The sequence below is a fragment of the Diplodia corticola genome, assembly GCF_001883845.1.
Source record: "Diplodia corticola strain CBS 112549 chromosome Unknown scaffold22, whole genome shotgun sequence".
Taxonomy (NCBI): Eukaryota; Fungi; Ascomycota; class Dothideomycetes; order Botryosphaeriales; family Botryosphaeriaceae; genus Diplodia; species Diplodia corticola.
In genome coordinates this window covers 224,693-240,045 of record NW_017971501.1, presented here as the reverse complement: position 1 = coordinate 240,045, position 15,353 = coordinate 224,693, and the positions used below count along the sequence as shown (strand labels likewise).

Below are 15,353 nucleotides of genomic sequence, written 5' to 3'. Positions count from 1 at the left end.
GAGACGAACAAAGAGAGAGCAGCGGCAAACGAAGCGCGGCAGGAACGGGGGAGAGAGGCAGGAAGGGGCGGGCAAGAAAAAGCAGCGGCAGGACGCGCGGATTTTGTGAATGGAGCTACACTTCCAAGGCAGAGGCATCATAGCTTCACGGCTCGTCTGGGCTCTATCGCCGCTTCCACTTGTTTCATGCAGCCAGCTTATCGCGCTGGCTAAGCCGGCCGCCATTCCCCGACACGGCTAGTCGGGCGGCAGGCGTTAGAGCTTAGCGCCGCCTCGCCGTGAAGGAAATTGCCCAGCCCATTGGATTGCCCAGCCGCCTTCCGGCCGAGCTGCCGAGTCTCCAGTGCGTGCTCGTGCATTCATGACTACTGATGCTTCGGCCTGAGACATACTAGACATGGCGGCTCGCTGGTCTACCAAGCTGCTCAGGCATGCCGTGAGCAGCTGGCTGGCTCTGCTTGTCCGAAACAGCCGTGGGGTTAGCTGGAGATGCAAGGTGATGTGTTGAGTGGAGGTGCACCGGGGTGGCACAGGGCGGGCGTCGGATGGGGAAAGACCGGCTGCCTGGGGCGGGCGCAAACATCGCGTCTCCGCCGCAACCCAACGCGTCCACCCCAGTCGCAGTCCTGCGCAGCGATGAGCCCACTCTCCACCAATGCCGCAATCCACCGAAGAGCGCGTCGAGCACGCGCTATCGAAGCTCCTTGATCACCTGCTCCCCCAGTATCCCGACGAAGATGAAGACACGGCCGACCAGCGTTTCGACAACGCCTTCAACTATGCCCTGGACGCTTTCGACAGGCAAGACTCACTGCTTCCGCTGCGACCAAAGCTAATTGCCGTGCAGCGCCGGAGAGCCCGGCGTCTCCTCCGACGTCAACCATGCTGCCGACCTCATCAAGAAGAAACGTACGCCATGTCCGCCCTCACTGCCCCCGGTTCCTAGCTTACACAACTGCAGTGGTGCGCGAGAACACCTCGCCCGAGAAGGCCTTGCGCTTCACCAACCTCTACTCGAGACTGCTCACGCAGCCTGTCCTGAAACGAAAATGGGAAATGCTTTACTTCCTCTTCCAGCTCTCCGACTCCGACCTTCCCATCCTGCCGCCTGGCGTCCGCTCTCCGCCCCGCTCTCCGCTCCGCTCTCCCGAACATGCCGCCAACTTCCAGTCGCTGGCCAATCTTGACCCTACGTCGCCCTCTCGCTTCGCAAGAGATTACGGAGAAGCCCAGTACGCGGATAATCCAACATTCAATGAGGCCTTTGCCAATGCAGGCCTTTCACGACTTCCGCCTATCGAGAGCATGGAAGCGGCCAAGGCAGCGCTTCAGGACAGGCCCAAGACTGCCGACAGACCAAAAACGGCCGATAAAAGGACAAGAGACGCGAGACGAGAGGAGGAACCTGTGCCTGAGACGCCGGTGCTCAAGAAACATACCTCTCTCACTGCATACGAGCCGTCGGAGCCAGATCTCCTACGCGATCTGCCTTTTACCCTACAAGGCCTCTCCTCGTCCAACCTTGCGTTTGCCAACCCTTCCACTCTCAAGTTTCCCACGACTATTCCCGCCCCTGTAGTCAGCCTTCTTCACACCCTCGCGGAGCCGTCACTTTTATATCGTAAGCTTTCGCAATTCGTCGAGTCTTCCGATGGCGGTTTAGTCACGCAAAGTTTGCGCTCAGCTCTGGCAACTGAACTTCGGGCATACCTTGGTCTGGTCGGTCAACTCGAAGGTCAGGTCCGGCGGGCGCTGGCAATGTTGGACGACTCGAAGCCAAGGCGGGGCATTGGAAAGGCCGGGGTTACTCTCAAAAGATGTGTCATCTGGACGAGAGAAGCTACCATGGGCTTGAGGCTCATGAGCTTGATTATGGAGGAATCAACTGGTCAGACACATTTTCTACCCCTTACAAGGCATCCGAGCTGACACAAGGGTAGGCAAGAAAGGCGGAGAGCTCATTTCCTTAATCCATTCCTTTTCTCTTTCCCACGGTGACCCGTTTGTGGTTGCCTTTGCGGAGCGGCTCCTGGCTCATGTGACACGACCTTTCTACGACAAGCTACGACAATGGATTTACGATGGAGAGTTATCAGATCCTTTCCTCGAGTTCTTCGTCTCCGAACAACACGAGGATCCTAATGATGAGAATGCCGGCAAAGGCGGTGCAACGAGCGTTTGGGAAGACAAATACAAGCTGAACGAGAAGATGATTCCCTCGATTGTTTCGTCGGAATTTGCAAGCAAGGTCTTCCTCATTGGGAAAACACTCAACTTCATTCGATATGGCTGTGGTGATGCGGCTTGGGTAGAAAGCTACTCCAAGGATTCCTCCCGGGAGCTCCGTTACGGTGATACCGCTGCGCTCGAGAGGAATATTGGGGAGGCTTACAAGACGATCATGGCCCGTCTCATACACCTAATGGCCGACAAGTTCAAGCTGTTCGAGCATCTACAAGCGTTGAAGAAGTACATCCTCCTTGGAGCCGGCGACTTCATCGCCGTTCTGATGGAGTCTCTCTCTTCCAACCTGGACCAGCCTGCCAACACGCAGTACCGCCACACTCTGACGGCTCAGCTTGAGCATGCGGTACGAAACTCCAACGCTCAGTACGAATCACCCGAGGTTCTCCGCAGACTGGACTCCCGTATGCTCGAGCTCAGTCACGGAGAGATTGGGTGGGACGTTTTCACGTTGGAGTACAAGATCGATGCGCCGGTCGATGTCATTGTCACACCGTATGGCAGCAAACAATATCTCAAGGTTTTCAACTTCTTGTGGCGCGTTAAGCGTGTCGAATTCGCTCTCGGCAGTACATGGCGGCAGTGCATGACCGGGTCGCGTCACTCTCTCGGGGTGGTTGAGGACAAGGTCGGCAAGGACTGGAAGATAGCTCGTTGCGCGGTGGCTGAGATGATTCACTTCATCAACCAGCTGCAGTACTACATCCTGTTCGAGGTGATCGAATCGTCATGGAACGAGCTACAAGCCAGCATGCGAAAACCCGAGAGTACGCTGGACGACCTGATCCATGCGCACGCGCGATATCTCACCAACATCACTCGCAAAGGCCTTCTCGGCTCCGAACGCATGGACTTCACCGGGCAGCTGCATGAACTCCTCAAGATCATGCTCGCTTACAAGGCTGCTGTCGACGGGCTGTACTCGTTCTCGACGGCCGAATGTGCGCGGCGCCAGGGAGGCAAGATTGCGGAACGCACAGCTAACGGGGAATGGGGAATCAGCGAGAGGGAGTCCGCAAATGGCTCGCCCACAGCGGCGGCAGCGGCGGCGAATCTACGCGGTTCGGGCGACGACAACTCTCCGTTCGCGCCTCCACTATTACTCGGCAACGCCTTGTCCGAGGACGACATTCTCGAAGGGCTGCGCAACAGGCTAGGCATGCTCAGCAGAGAGTTCAAGGGACGGGTGAATATTCTGCTCGGCGACCTGTACCATCAGCCTGACGCGGACATGCGCTGGCTGGCCATGGTGATGAACTTCAACGAGGTTTACCAGCCTGCGCGGAGGAAGCGCGGGCCCAGCTCGCGAAGGAGAGACGGGCGTGAGGGCGGGGAGAAGGAAGCCAAGCTTTCGGGGGCGAAGTCAGCCGAAGGCAGCTTCAAAGAGGATGACAAGAAGTAAAAGCAGCAGGGATGTTTTGGTGTCAAGGTGAATGGCGCGATGCAATAATACCAATTACCTCTTTTACTCACAGTCTTAGTCAAATGGCAAAGCAGTGCAGGAGCTGGTTCCGTCGGACTAAGCGAGAGGGAGAAGGCAGAGTCGGACGCGGTCGCTTAGACTTGGAGGAAGTGCGGGACGTGCCGTGAAATGTGGAGGAGTGGGCTCGATGAGCATCGTGAAGTGACGTACTGTGTATGCAAAGTGTGGCGCGAGAATGGCGAGACGTCAGAGAAACGAGGTGCTGATCTGTTCTAGGCCTCGGACCTCTTCCGCAGCCTCACCATGATTCCGCACACCCCTAAAAAGCCCCCTAAGCTGTGCATCCTTCGACCTTCGACCCCCCCGCCTGGTCTTGCCGCCCCGCGTGCAGCGGCTGCGCTAGCGGCGTTAGTGCCGACCCTACCGCCAGGTTCCGGGAGGGATGGGGATGATGACCATCTGCCCCGCGAAGACGATGATGACGTGTCCAGGGCAGCCCTGTCGTCCCTCCTTCCAACCACAGTCGGCAGACGTTATCGTTTTAACTTTTATTTAGACCGCGTGTCGTTTGCAGTCAGCCTTGGCACGAAGCGCGCGTGCGAGCTGTCAGGGGAAAAGCTGACATATAGTAGGTAGGGGAATATGCAGGAAAATCGCTCCCATTGGGCGTCATCCCCCCGGTGCTCGATGACTGCGTTAGCGCGCCGGCACGTCGCGTGGCTGGGCTGGGGGGTGGTGGGAAAAAGAAGCAAGGCGAAAGGATAACCATCCCGGTTAAGCTGAACGAGTGTAGGTAGTCGTTCCACATTATTGCGCGTGGCCACAGCGCCCCAGGAACGGGAAGGGGAGGGGGGGGTGTCAGAAAAGAACGAAAGCGAAGCTGAACCATCGTTAAGCGAAGCTGTGTGTGCAGCAGAAGAAGAGTGCAAGAAAAGGCGGATTACTTTAGCGTCATCGCCTATCGTATGATGATGATAAACCCGCGGGCGCCCCAGCTAGCGGAAGACAGGCACCCGCTATATCCCGCCCCGACCCTTTATTTTTTTTATTTTTTTTATTTTCTCCTGGACTGACTGGTGGGCTGGCTGGCTGGCTGGCTGGCTGCGCTGGTCAGCAACCGGGTCCGGCTCGAGACAGTCGCCTCCTTTTTCCTTTGCCTTTTTTCCTCTCCCTGCAGTACCCCCCAGCCCGTTTCCTTTTTTCTTTTTTCTCTTTTCTGTGGGGGCCGGATCTGTGCAGCCCAATGAGTCTTCAGGTGTGCTAAATATACGGTCGAATTGATCATTGCTTTCGGTAGAGCTGCAAAGAGCACCGGGAGGTTCTTGCTGATGGGGAGGAGACATTCGATATTTCCCCAAGGTTCGAGAGGCGTTTCCCCGCCGAGATGAGATCTGCTCGACGCCTAGGTATGGTCGATCGGTTGGCGGGCGAGGGTGAGCGTGATTGGCGGCCCCTCCTTTCCTCTCTCTCTCTCTCTCTCTCTCTCTCTCTCTCTCTCTCTCTCTCTCTCTCTCTCTCTCTTTTTTTTTTTTTTTGCTCTTCTTCCTATGTACCTACCGTGTACCTACTTCGTATCTTCGGCAACGGACAACGGAAGGCGCTTGTGATGTTCGGATCATCCGAGATCGGGATCATCTCGCTTGGCCATGTGGCTGCACGGACGGGCTGCCGGTGGCTCGTTTGTCTTGGGGGCGGTCACCAGCCGGTCGGCCCTCGTACCCAGCGACTGCAGTCTCGTACCCCGCTGAGAGTACCTGCCGTAGGCCACGGCGGCGCAACGATCGATCTTGCTTCGGCCAGAAGAGCGCTCGCTCTGCACGCACGTTCCCCTAATTCTTCCTTCCCGTCTGATCCCCAGCTCGCTCCATCCTTGCCTTGCCCCCCCTATTCTGTTTATCGGTTTCTGACCCGACGGAGCGGTAGCCTGTCATATACCTCTACTGCCCTGTCGTTCTTTTGCAATATACTTCCGGCGGCCCGTCGGCCGAGCGAGCGACGATTATTGTTATTGACCGACCGGCTCGCCGAAGGCGTCAATAAGAGATGACTTCGCCGCGTCGCTTCCCCGACGGCCGCATGCGCTTTAGGCGTGCAGATCCAGGTCTATAGCACGGCGTCTTAACTGCGATTCCTGCGCAGATCTATGCGCGTCTGACAGGCACCATGCCTCTCAGCTTCATTGATCAGCCGCAGCCCTGGCCCCCCCGCAGCCCTATGGCGTACAGGGATGTGCAGGACATCATATTGGAAGGAACTGTGGTTGACGCCGAGCATCGGCTTGGAGCCAGCCAGCGTCCCACAATGCATGCGTCTTTCTTATCAATGTTATTTATTTTTTTTCCCTTTTGGTTGGATTGCTCGTTCGCTTGTGAAGCATTATTCTCTGCATTGCTATATGATTGGTGCGCCAGCCCAAAGGTCCCAGCTGGAGCCTGAGTCGTCCACTTTGCGTGCTGGAATAATCCCCGGCCGGGGAACGTCGGCCGAGAGGCAGGGCGAAGAAGACAAGTGACGGGGATAAGCCGCTACGTCCGGATAGGCGGTGTGCACTCATCAGCCTATACGGCCGTCCGTTCTTTAATAATCCCAGCGCGTGCTTTCTTTGGCGCCTTTCGCGCCAAAAACGAAAAAAAAAAGACAGGACAAAAGCACGGGATAAGAGAGCGGACGCAAGTGCGGCAGTGTGTGAACCTGTAGCATGCAAGGGACAGAGGATTGCAGCGATGTTGGTCCAATGAAGGGCGTAAATACGCCCGGAGCGGAGTAAACAAGGTTTGCTTATACTACTGCTGATCTCCCGTGGAATGAGATCATGCAGGATGCCCGCAAGGTTGGTGATGCCACCGCACCTCTACTGCTGCCGCGCGTGGAAAGAAGTGTATCGTTGGATCGTGCGATCGTTCGATTGCCCACGAGGATTGATGTTCCAATGTTCCATCCGACCATGCTTCGCCCTGGGTAGCTGGAAGGTCGACAATGCAGGGGGACACGGCATGAAGCGCGCGCGCTCGCGCTGGGACGCCCCGGGGCCGTTGGCTCTAGCACCCACCTGCCGAGCAGCTCATCATCAGTAGTGGCACACGACCATTTTCCTGCCATGGCCTGCCTGCACAGCCTCATCATTCAGCAGACGGCCGGTGAAGAGCTGGCGCAGCAGTGGTGGCTCAGGCAGCGCCCGGTCGGCACGTCCACCAGCCTTGGCTTGGATCGCAGTGGGGCGCGAATGGTAGAGCGACCAGGGAGGAAGCAGGAAAGGGGCCCGGCGGAAGAGGGCCTCGGGTAGCGCTACCGGCGATCGGGCTGGTGCCAAAGTAAAAAAAAAGAGAGTCATCGCCAGCGAGCGGGGACACGTGGGTCGAATGTTCTAGGTAGACGCGCCGGGCGGCACCAAGGGCAGCGGTAGCTGCTTGCGGCCTGTCTGCTGAGCGCACTTATTACGCCATGCATTTCCCGCGGACGGCAAAGTCGTGGTTCCTGCTGGCTGCAACAGCCGGCGTCACCGCAGCAAAGACGTGTGGGGTGCATAAGCCCCCGGGCACGCCGACTTCACCGTTGAGTAGAGGCGCTCGCCAACACGCAACCCGTAGAGTCATGGGCGCCGTCACGCCGTGGCGCCCAAAAGCCCCCATGCAAAGCAGTCTAGAATCCGGCGCCGTGGCTGCAGGGCGCTTTTTTTTTTTCCTTCTTTTTTCCTTGCTGTGCCGGCAACGTGGGCTGTACCGGTTGCGGACATGCCGCCGATCTCCAAAAGGTACGGCCAAACGGTCCGATGATAGGGCTTATGACATGCGTTTAGTCTTGGGGGCTGTTCGGCACTTGGCTCGGGCAGGCTGGCAGAAAGCTCAGCCGACGCCTCGGCAGGGCAGCAGTGTGTGGTACATGAGAGATGACGAAGAAATATAGCAATGACTAATTACAACACAGTACCGATAATGCTGGATAGAGAGACTGGGCAAACAGAGCTTTTGGCATGTGGCCGATCCACAGTCCACTGCCTTGGCAATGAGGGAATCGCTGGAACGCTAAGGATACGACAGGGGTATTGTGCTGGGAGAGAAAACGTTGAGAGGGTCTCCGGGACGTCCAATCGGCGGGAATGGTCTAAGGGAAAGGAACTATGCTATGGGGAAATGCTGCAACGTCATGTCGATCGTCTCGCGTCGTGAAACAGACGAAGCACCCGGCCTCGACCCTGCGTGGAGGAACTGGCGTGGACGCGGATCCGTGGAAGCCCGCCAGACACTACTACTCGAACAGACACTGCTGGATCACGGCGAGCCCGGGGTCCTCGTGGAGCCATTTGCCCTGCTGCGCATCCTCGGACCGGAGGCTGTATTCGACGTACTCGTCCGTGATGTTTGCAAGCTCCTGCACCGCCGCGTTAGCCCAGCCCAGACGCTCCGCCCTGACTCCCAAGTGACGGCGGATGCTCACAGATTGCAGGGACTCGTCCACCTTCTGCAGCGCTTCGGCGCTGGCGCCCTCCTCGCGCAACAGCGCGCCGCGCGAGTTGATCCAGCGCATGGCCGCCGTGGCGCGGAGGTACACGCGCTGGCAGCGGAACCGGCGAATGCTGGAATCGAGGAGGACTCTGGACAAGGAAGAGAAATGTTAGTAGGCCGGGTGATGGCACAGCGGGGAGGCGGAGGCGGAGACAATGGTCCCGTACGCTTTGAGGAGGGTCTTCTGCTGCTCGACGCTCTCGCCGGGCGACGTGTTGGCGTCAAAGGGGGCGTTGAGGATGGCCTGCGCCTCGGCGTGGCACTGGCGGACGAGGGTGTAGCCCTGGAGATAGAATTCGTCGGGGGCGGGCGAGACGCGGATCTGGGCGATGTAGTGCTGCAGGTTCCGGAAGTCGGTCATGATCTCGGCTATGCGGATGGCTCTGGCATCGTTGACTGTTGGGGCTCTGGTTCAGCAATTGCAATTGAGCGGGCGGCGGCTAGGCAGGGCGGGGAGACTCACGTCCGTCGGCCATGGTGCAAAGCAATAATTACAATTACGGAACAGGGAGCAGGGTCGAGGGAGGCAGCTGGCGGTTGGGCCCAAGCGGACGGCCGCCGCGGTGGTTATAACAGCCATGGCACTACTGGAGTTGACAGCCTACCAGCCAGCTAACCGTTGGTTTGCAAGAAGGGTCCGGCTCATGGCTCCTCCCGCTGCCTGTGCGCCGGCAGTGGAGCGCACTCAGCGCGGCTCGGAACCAGCTGGGCTTGGGGCGCGCCTTCAGCAACGCAGGGGAGGGGGCACCGGATCGGCGGCGGCCATGACGACGGATGGCATTCTTCACGGCGCAAAAAGAGGTGAAGCTGAAAGTGATGCGCAGTCACGGGCGCCGAGAGTCAGTGGGCGGTGGATCGAAGTCAGCTTCGCGAGCGCCACGCCAGCCGCCACCGCCCAAGGCAGCTAATGCCACCGAGACGTCGCCCGTTGCGAGCCCTCACGTTATCGCTGCCCGCCAAATCGCAATGAAGATTGGCTGGCCCGCGCAAATTTAGCAGCACCGCTCGCTAACGCGCGCCCATCAGCAGGGCACGCTCCAGCGCCGACTGGCGCGGCTGTGTTCTGCGAGCTGCTCCAATACGGTATGTGCTGGGTGAAAGGGGACGCTACGAGCTGAAAACGTCGTGCTTGGCCGCAAGAGAGCTACCGATACGTACAAGACCCCCGTCGCGGCTGAACCGCCCTGCACGGATGATGCGCGCTGCCCGTCGCACCAGATTCCCGACGATGCAACCCCTGCGCCCGCCCACGAGGCGCAGGAGCCACCACCTCCACCTCTGAGAACCACCAGCCCCCACCCTCTGTCTCGCTCAGTCCTTGTCCGCAATCGCCTGTAACCGCTCGTCGATCTCATCCTCGCCGAGCACGCGGAACTCGGGGTCGGTTCCCGCCTGTCCGTCAGCGCGCGGCCCGCCCACGATTCCGATCTCCAGCTCGCCCTTCTTGAAGTCGACGCTGAGCACCTGGCTGAGCGTCGCAATCCCCAGCTCCACCACCTCCTTCCAATCGCCCTCGGCCGCTTCGCGGTTCTTCAGCTTCTTCTCGAGGAAGTTCAGCGCCTCCTGCGTCTTCGGCCCGGATGCAGTCGCCTTGTAGCCAACGTAGTAGCCTGCCGGGTCGCACTTGTACAGCTGAGGGCCATACTCCGAGTCCAGCGAGATGAGCGTCATAGCGACGCCAAGCGGCCGCATGTAAGCCTATTGCACCGCCACACATCAGCTTTACCTCCACAATTTTTTTTTTCACCGCTCACGCTGTTGCGCAAAATCATTGCAAATGCTGTCACGCATGAGGAGCTCGAGCACACCTTCAGCCGCAAGCGGGGCCATATCCAGCCGTACACAGACGGAAGGAGTCGCCACACGCTCGCGCCCTGGTCGATGCTCCAGCACCCCAACGCCTACAAAACCGGGCACTTTGGACAGGACTTACCCTCTGAGTGTAGACCTGGCTGATGTTTGCTATCCTCTTGGCAAGCACGTCGCAGGGCATCTCGTAGCCGTACTTGTAGCGGAACTCAGACGCCTCGCCCTGGGCGCGCTGGACCGATGCCCGGGCGTCGGCGATGGAGCCAGTCATGACGCAGCCGACCGACGGCGAGAGCTTGAAGACGTATGAGACGGACGAGGGCTCGATGAGTTTGTCCTGCAGGTGGTGTGGTCAGCGGGGTCGGCGAGCAGGTGGTCGGGCGAGTACATACGGGCACCTTCTTCTGGGTCAGGACGACGGCGCAGTCCTTGCCCCTCACGCCAATCGACGTGATGTTGGCGGCGGTGATGGCCTTGAATGCATACTCTGTGATGTCACGCCGAGTCCATCAGCTGTCTGTCCGCACCTTGTGCCTTTGCATGCGACCGTGTCTTGGGACGCGGCATCGGGCTGCCTCAGCAGGGCGAAGGGGAGGAGACGACGTACCGACTTGGTACAGACGACCTTGGTCGGAGAAGATGGTAATGTGCCTGTCGTAGCCTGCGCTTCCTGTTGGATGGCGGTGGGTCAGCTTGGGGAGCTCTCGGCGCGGCGGACGGGGAGCGAGGCAGCGACGCACCGGACATGGCGAGCTTTTATGTGAAGCAGGTAGTCGAGTCAGCTGCGGTGATGGAGAGTCTGGAAGGTGTTCGGAGGGAAATGCGGGCTGAGATGGCGGGTGTGGAGGGGCGGTGGTTGATGGAGCTGTCGAGCTATGTCAACGCGTTGCTGTCGGAGCCTGCGAGAGCCGCCCCGAGCTCGGACCATGCCAGCGCCGCCAGGATGATCGCCTGCCGGGCTCCGGCCAATCAGCGCCCGCGTGGGAATTTTTCGACATCTCCCAACAGCACCACCACAGCTGAGAAAACTCAATCCATCGCCTCCCGCGCCCCTCCGCCTCTCTCTACAGGCCGCTTCGACTCACGCGTGCAACTAACCATGGTTGCCACCCCGGACTCTGAGCGCGTGCCCGCCTGGAAGAAGCTGGGCCTCAAGCTAAAGTACGCAAACGACGAAAGTCCAGCTGCAGCGTCCGCCTCCGCTTCCAAAAAGAGAGCTCGTGACGAGGACGCCGCGCTCGGAAGCGACCCAACTGGCCGGTCAAGCGGGACGCCGTCAAAGAAGTCCAAGAAGAGGAGGTCCGAGCCAGCTGAGGAATCCACTCCACCTGCCGACGAGCCCTCGAAAAAGGAAAGGAAAGAAAAGAAGCGCGAAAAGAAATCCAAAAAGGCCAAGGCTTCCCTGCCCGACAGGACCGCACCAGACTCAGCTGCATCGGACGGCGAAGAAAGAGCCCCTAAGTTTGCCACCCCGGTCAAGGCGCTGCAGCGCAAGAAGTCCGTGAGCTTCACTCCTGACACCAAGAAGTCTGACGGCGACAGCGGCCAACAGATGTTCAAGGCCTGGGTCAAGTCTCAAGACGCATCTTCGACTGAAGACGGCATCGTCCCGAGCACCGAGTCAGCGGTCGAAGAGGACGACGCCCCTGCCGCCACCGCCGGCGAATCGAAGCCTGAGCCTTCCAAGAAGGACCTGAAGAAGGCGAAGAAGGAGCAGCGCAACGCCGCAAGGGCGGCAGAGGCCACGCAACAAGAAGAGCATCTCCCACCCTACGTCACCTATCTACAACAATACCACTCGGACCGCTCAAGCTGGAAGTTCAACAAGAAGCACCAAGTCGAGCTTCTCAAAAACATTTTCAACCTTTTCCGCGTTCCGACATCCTACGACCAAGCCGTCCATGCCTATATTGCCGGCCTCAATGGCGCCGCAGCCCGCTATCGCCTCAAGGAACAGGCCGACGCTGTTTTAAAGGAAGCCTCTGACACTCCGAAGGACGAGCCTGCCAACCGCAAGGCTGCCAAAAAGGGGAGCCGCGAGCGTGATGAAGCCCAGCAGCTGCCGGCCAAGCGTCGCCGTGCGGAGGAGGTGCTCAAGGCTCTTGGACACGTAGACGAGCCACCTGCGAAGCCCAGCAAAACCATGCAGCCACAGAAGGAGGTCGAGGCCCCCGAGGACGGCAACAAGAAGCGATCCCGCCCTCGCAAGTCGCGCACGATGGACGTCGACAGCAGCAGCAGCAGCGAGGAAGACAGCTCCAGTGACGAGAGTTCGGTCGTCTCCAGCAGCTCGGAAGAGTCCAGCTCCGACTCTGATTCCGATTCCGATTCCGATTCCGACTCTGTTTCTGATGATTCAAGCAGTGCGAGCGACAGCGATGATTTGGACTCGGAACGGGAGACCAAGGCTAGCGAGAAAGGCAAGAAGGATGACAGCAGTAGTGAATCTAGCGACAGCGACTAGGGTGCAGCGGGAGTCACAAGAACCAATCGGTTTCGTCGGGTTCAAAAGGCAGCTCAGCGCGGCGCCACAGTGCCGAAAGCGCAGAGGCTGATGCCGAGCGGCGAGTCGTCACACGCTGCGAACGACTGTAATCCATGCTGCTCTGGGCTGATTGCGCATTGCGAGACTGAGTCGGTGGAAATGAAGTCTCTCGTACCTGTGTGAAGAGCTACAGTGGGAGGCGGCAGCTGTAGGTTTCTCTTTACGGGTATTCAGGTGCGTGCGATCTGCAGGTGCGAGCGTCAGCCCTTGAGGACTTCACGTTTACCCGAGAGCAGGTCTCGGATGGCGTTGGACAGGCAAACAGAAGAAAACAAAAGCAATATATTGCCACTATTCGGCGCCACGAGATCGGTAGCGACACCGGAAGACAGGCTGCATGAGAAGACGTTTCTAACGCACGACTGAGAAAGTACCATCATGTCAAATCTTGTATGTGTGGCGTCCAGCTTTTGCATCCTGTGTGCAAATAGAAACGCGGGTTCTATGTACTCTTCATCACGAAGATATCTCCATCATTCTATTGTCATGCCGTGTTACGCCCCCTCGAACCCTGGATCTCGCGAACGATGAACCGTAAAGAGAAAAAATGCACCGGAAACCGAAGACCATTCCCATGTCTATTGAAAGTGCTGCCTGAAAGCCAGTGGCGTTTTTTCAGCACTGCTGGCTTTTTTCCCCTGTAACCCGCGATAAACAAACCCAAGTCTAATGCCCGTCTACCAAATGGTGAAGTAGCTAGCGAAACGCCTGTAAATGCCTTGCTTGTAGTACGCATCCAGCTCCATGATGTCGTCCTCGGTCAGCGGCCGGCGATCCGACACCAAGTCGACCGTCTTGACGTCGCGGATCTTGGTGCGGAAGACCACTTTGTAGCCCAAGTAGCTGGTAAGGATGAGGATCAGGCCGAGCACGTATTGGAAGAACGACTCGACCGACAGGCCACCGCCGTCGACGGGGTAGAGGCCGACGTAGATGCAGGCGGCGGTGAGCAGTGCACATCCGAGAGCCAGCCAGGCGAGCGTGAAGTAGTAGAAGGAGGCACTCCACGAGTAGACCTGATCGAAGAGCGGATCGTTCTGGGCCTTGAGGGCGGCGCGGAAGCGCCAGGAGACGATGACGAGAATGATCCAGACGCAAAAGAAGGACGAGGACGTGATGGACGTGAACCAGGTAAAGATGGTGACACCGCCGCCTGTTGAGGTTCATTCAGTCAGTGATCATGGTTCTTTACTTTGTTGTTCCGTCGTGGAGTTGGTACTTACTGCTCAGGTTGATGTAGGTCAGAGTGACAGCGACGACACTGGTCACGACAAGAGCACCGCGCGGACGGCCCCTGGCATCAACGGTGGCCATGAATTTCGGGATCAGGCCTTGGGCGGCCAGCGACCGCAGGGTTCGCGACGCGATGTAGATACTCTCGCAAGCAATGGCAGTCACACCAACAACGATGACGCCGTTGAGGAAGTGAGGGAGACCGGTGATACCGGCGTCCTGCATGGAGATGATGAATGGGGAGGCGGCAGCGCCGGAAGAACCGTACAGACGGTCGTCGTCGGACGGGACGAGGAGCGAGATCCACATGATTGATGTCATGTAAATGACGAACATGCGGCCCGTGACCATCTTGCAGGCGCGACCCATGGCAAGGCGGGGGAAGAATGCCTCACCGCCCATGATGCCAATGAAGACTTGGTCACCGTAGGCCCAGCACGCCAACATCATGCATTGCCCAATACCCTAAGGCAGTATCATCAGCAACTTGTTCTTTGCGCAAGTCGGCATTGTCAAGCTTACCGCAAAGCCGTTCTTGAATTTCGGGTAGTCCCTCCATGTCTCTCCGGTGTGGACGCGGCCCGTGGGACCACCACCAGCCATGATGGCCACCGAGGACCAGAAAATGGTCAAGAAGGCGGTGACCTTGACCAGGGATGTGACATATTCAAACCAAGCAAAAGCCTTGCTGGGAAGGAAGAACAGACCGAAGACGACAACGAGGAAGATGGACACTGGGAAAGATGTGAGAATGGCTGTTTCACAAGGCTAGATGACCGCCAGTGTAACTTACACCACACAGCATCGTGCACGCGGTTCTCGGCCCAGTAGTTGATCAGCACCGTAAACATGGTGGCCTCAGCCGCGCACACAGCAGTCCATCCGAGCCACTCGGCAAAGCCGGCGGCAAAGGCCAGGGCCGGGTCAACCCAACGGTCCGCGTATTCAAACAGATTGCCGGATACGGGGAAGGCAATGGTCATTTCCGTGAGCAGCTGCAGCACGCACCAAACCAGGATTGCGACGAAACCATAACCGAAAACGAAACCGGCGGGGCCGCCGGTAGAGAGACCACGGCCGGTGGTAATGAACAGTCCGCTACCAATGGAGCCACCGAGGGCAATGACCTGCATGCGTCGGGGCGAGAAAATGCCCTTGTAGGCAGCCTGGGCGGTCTGGGGGATCCGGATGACGTCGCCACCCTCCTTCTCGTCGATGGGGAACTTGGACAGCGAATCCTGCGAGGACTTGTCGGGAAGGGCTCCCGCATCGGCCGGTGGGGAGGACATGGTTGCTGAAACGTCGCTGTCACGGGGACGCGAGACAGGCCGGAGTGAAAATTTTCGGGATGTGCGGTGGCCGCGAAGAACTGGTCTCGACGACGGCGGCGGGAGGGTAGGTAGCAAGGAAAAGGTCTTATAGACGAGAGACGTAAGATGGACCGCTAGGACCTTTGTCGCTTTGGGGATGGATCAGTCAGTCCAACGATACGGACCGACCATGGTATCTCAGTCGCCTCCCCCAGGCCGCCTGGCCGCATCGGTCCCGGTTGAAGGCATCGGATTGACAGTGCACCCCCACATCGATCTGGGGCTCC

The 15,353-nt window shown here is 58.6% G+C and overlaps 5 protein-coding genes across 5 annotated transcripts; 2 read left to right on the top strand and 3 right to left on the bottom strand.

Annotated features, from left to right (window-relative positions):
- Nucleotides 1–655: 655 nt before the first annotated feature.
- BKCO1_2200069 (spindle pole body component alp6) lies at nucleotides 656–3,646 on the top strand (the record flags this gene model as incomplete). The annotated part of the gene is made up of 4 exons (XM_020272869.1): nucleotides 656–723; nucleotides 848–909; nucleotides 962–1,888; nucleotides 1,941–3,646. 4 exons carry the CDS (start codon nucleotides 656–658, stop codon nucleotides 3,644–3,646), a joined length of 2,763 nt encoding a protein of 920 aa, XP_020130860.1.
- A 4,266-nt stretch (nucleotides 3,647–7,912) lies between these two features.
- Nucleotides 7,913–8,645, bottom strand: BKCO1_2200068 (uncharacterized protein; the record flags this gene model as incomplete). Its single annotated transcript, XM_020272868.1, has 4 exons — nucleotides 7,913–8,035; nucleotides 8,102–8,258; nucleotides 8,337–8,565; nucleotides 8,633–8,645. 4 exons carry the CDS (start codon nucleotides 8,643–8,645, stop codon nucleotides 7,913–7,915), a joined length of 522 nt encoding a protein of 173 aa, XP_020130861.1.
- An 835-nt stretch (nucleotides 8,646–9,480) lies between these two features.
- On the bottom strand, nucleotides 9,481–10,725 carry BKCO1_2200067 (proteasome subunit alpha type-6; the record flags this gene model as incomplete). Its single annotated transcript, XM_020272867.1, has 5 exons — nucleotides 9,481–9,867; nucleotides 10,103–10,315; nucleotides 10,371–10,465; nucleotides 10,586–10,648; nucleotides 10,719–10,725. The coding sequence occupies 5 exons, from the start codon at nucleotides 10,723–10,725 to the stop codon at nucleotides 9,481–9,483; spliced, it is 765 nt and encodes a 254-aa protein (XP_020130864.1).
- Nucleotides 10,726–11,077: 352 nt separating this feature from the next.
- BKCO1_2200066 (proteasome subunit alpha type 6 protein) lies at nucleotides 11,078–12,442 on the top strand (the record flags this gene model as incomplete). Its single annotated transcript, XM_020272866.1, has 1 exon — nucleotides 11,078–12,442. One exon carries the CDS (start codon nucleotides 11,078–11,080, stop codon nucleotides 12,440–12,442), a length of 1,365 nt encoding a protein of 454 aa, XP_020130865.1.
- A 758-nt stretch (nucleotides 12,443–13,200) lies between these two features.
- BKCO1_2200065 (aat family amino acid transporter) lies at nucleotides 13,201–15,045 on the bottom strand (the record flags this gene model as incomplete). Its single annotated transcript, XM_020272865.1, has 4 exons — nucleotides 13,201–13,676; nucleotides 13,747–14,221; nucleotides 14,279–14,490; nucleotides 14,550–15,045. The coding sequence occupies 4 exons, from the start codon at nucleotides 15,043–15,045 to the stop codon at nucleotides 13,201–13,203; spliced, it is 1,659 nt and encodes a 552-aa protein (XP_020130862.1).
- Nucleotides 15,046–15,353: the final 308 nt, after the last annotated feature.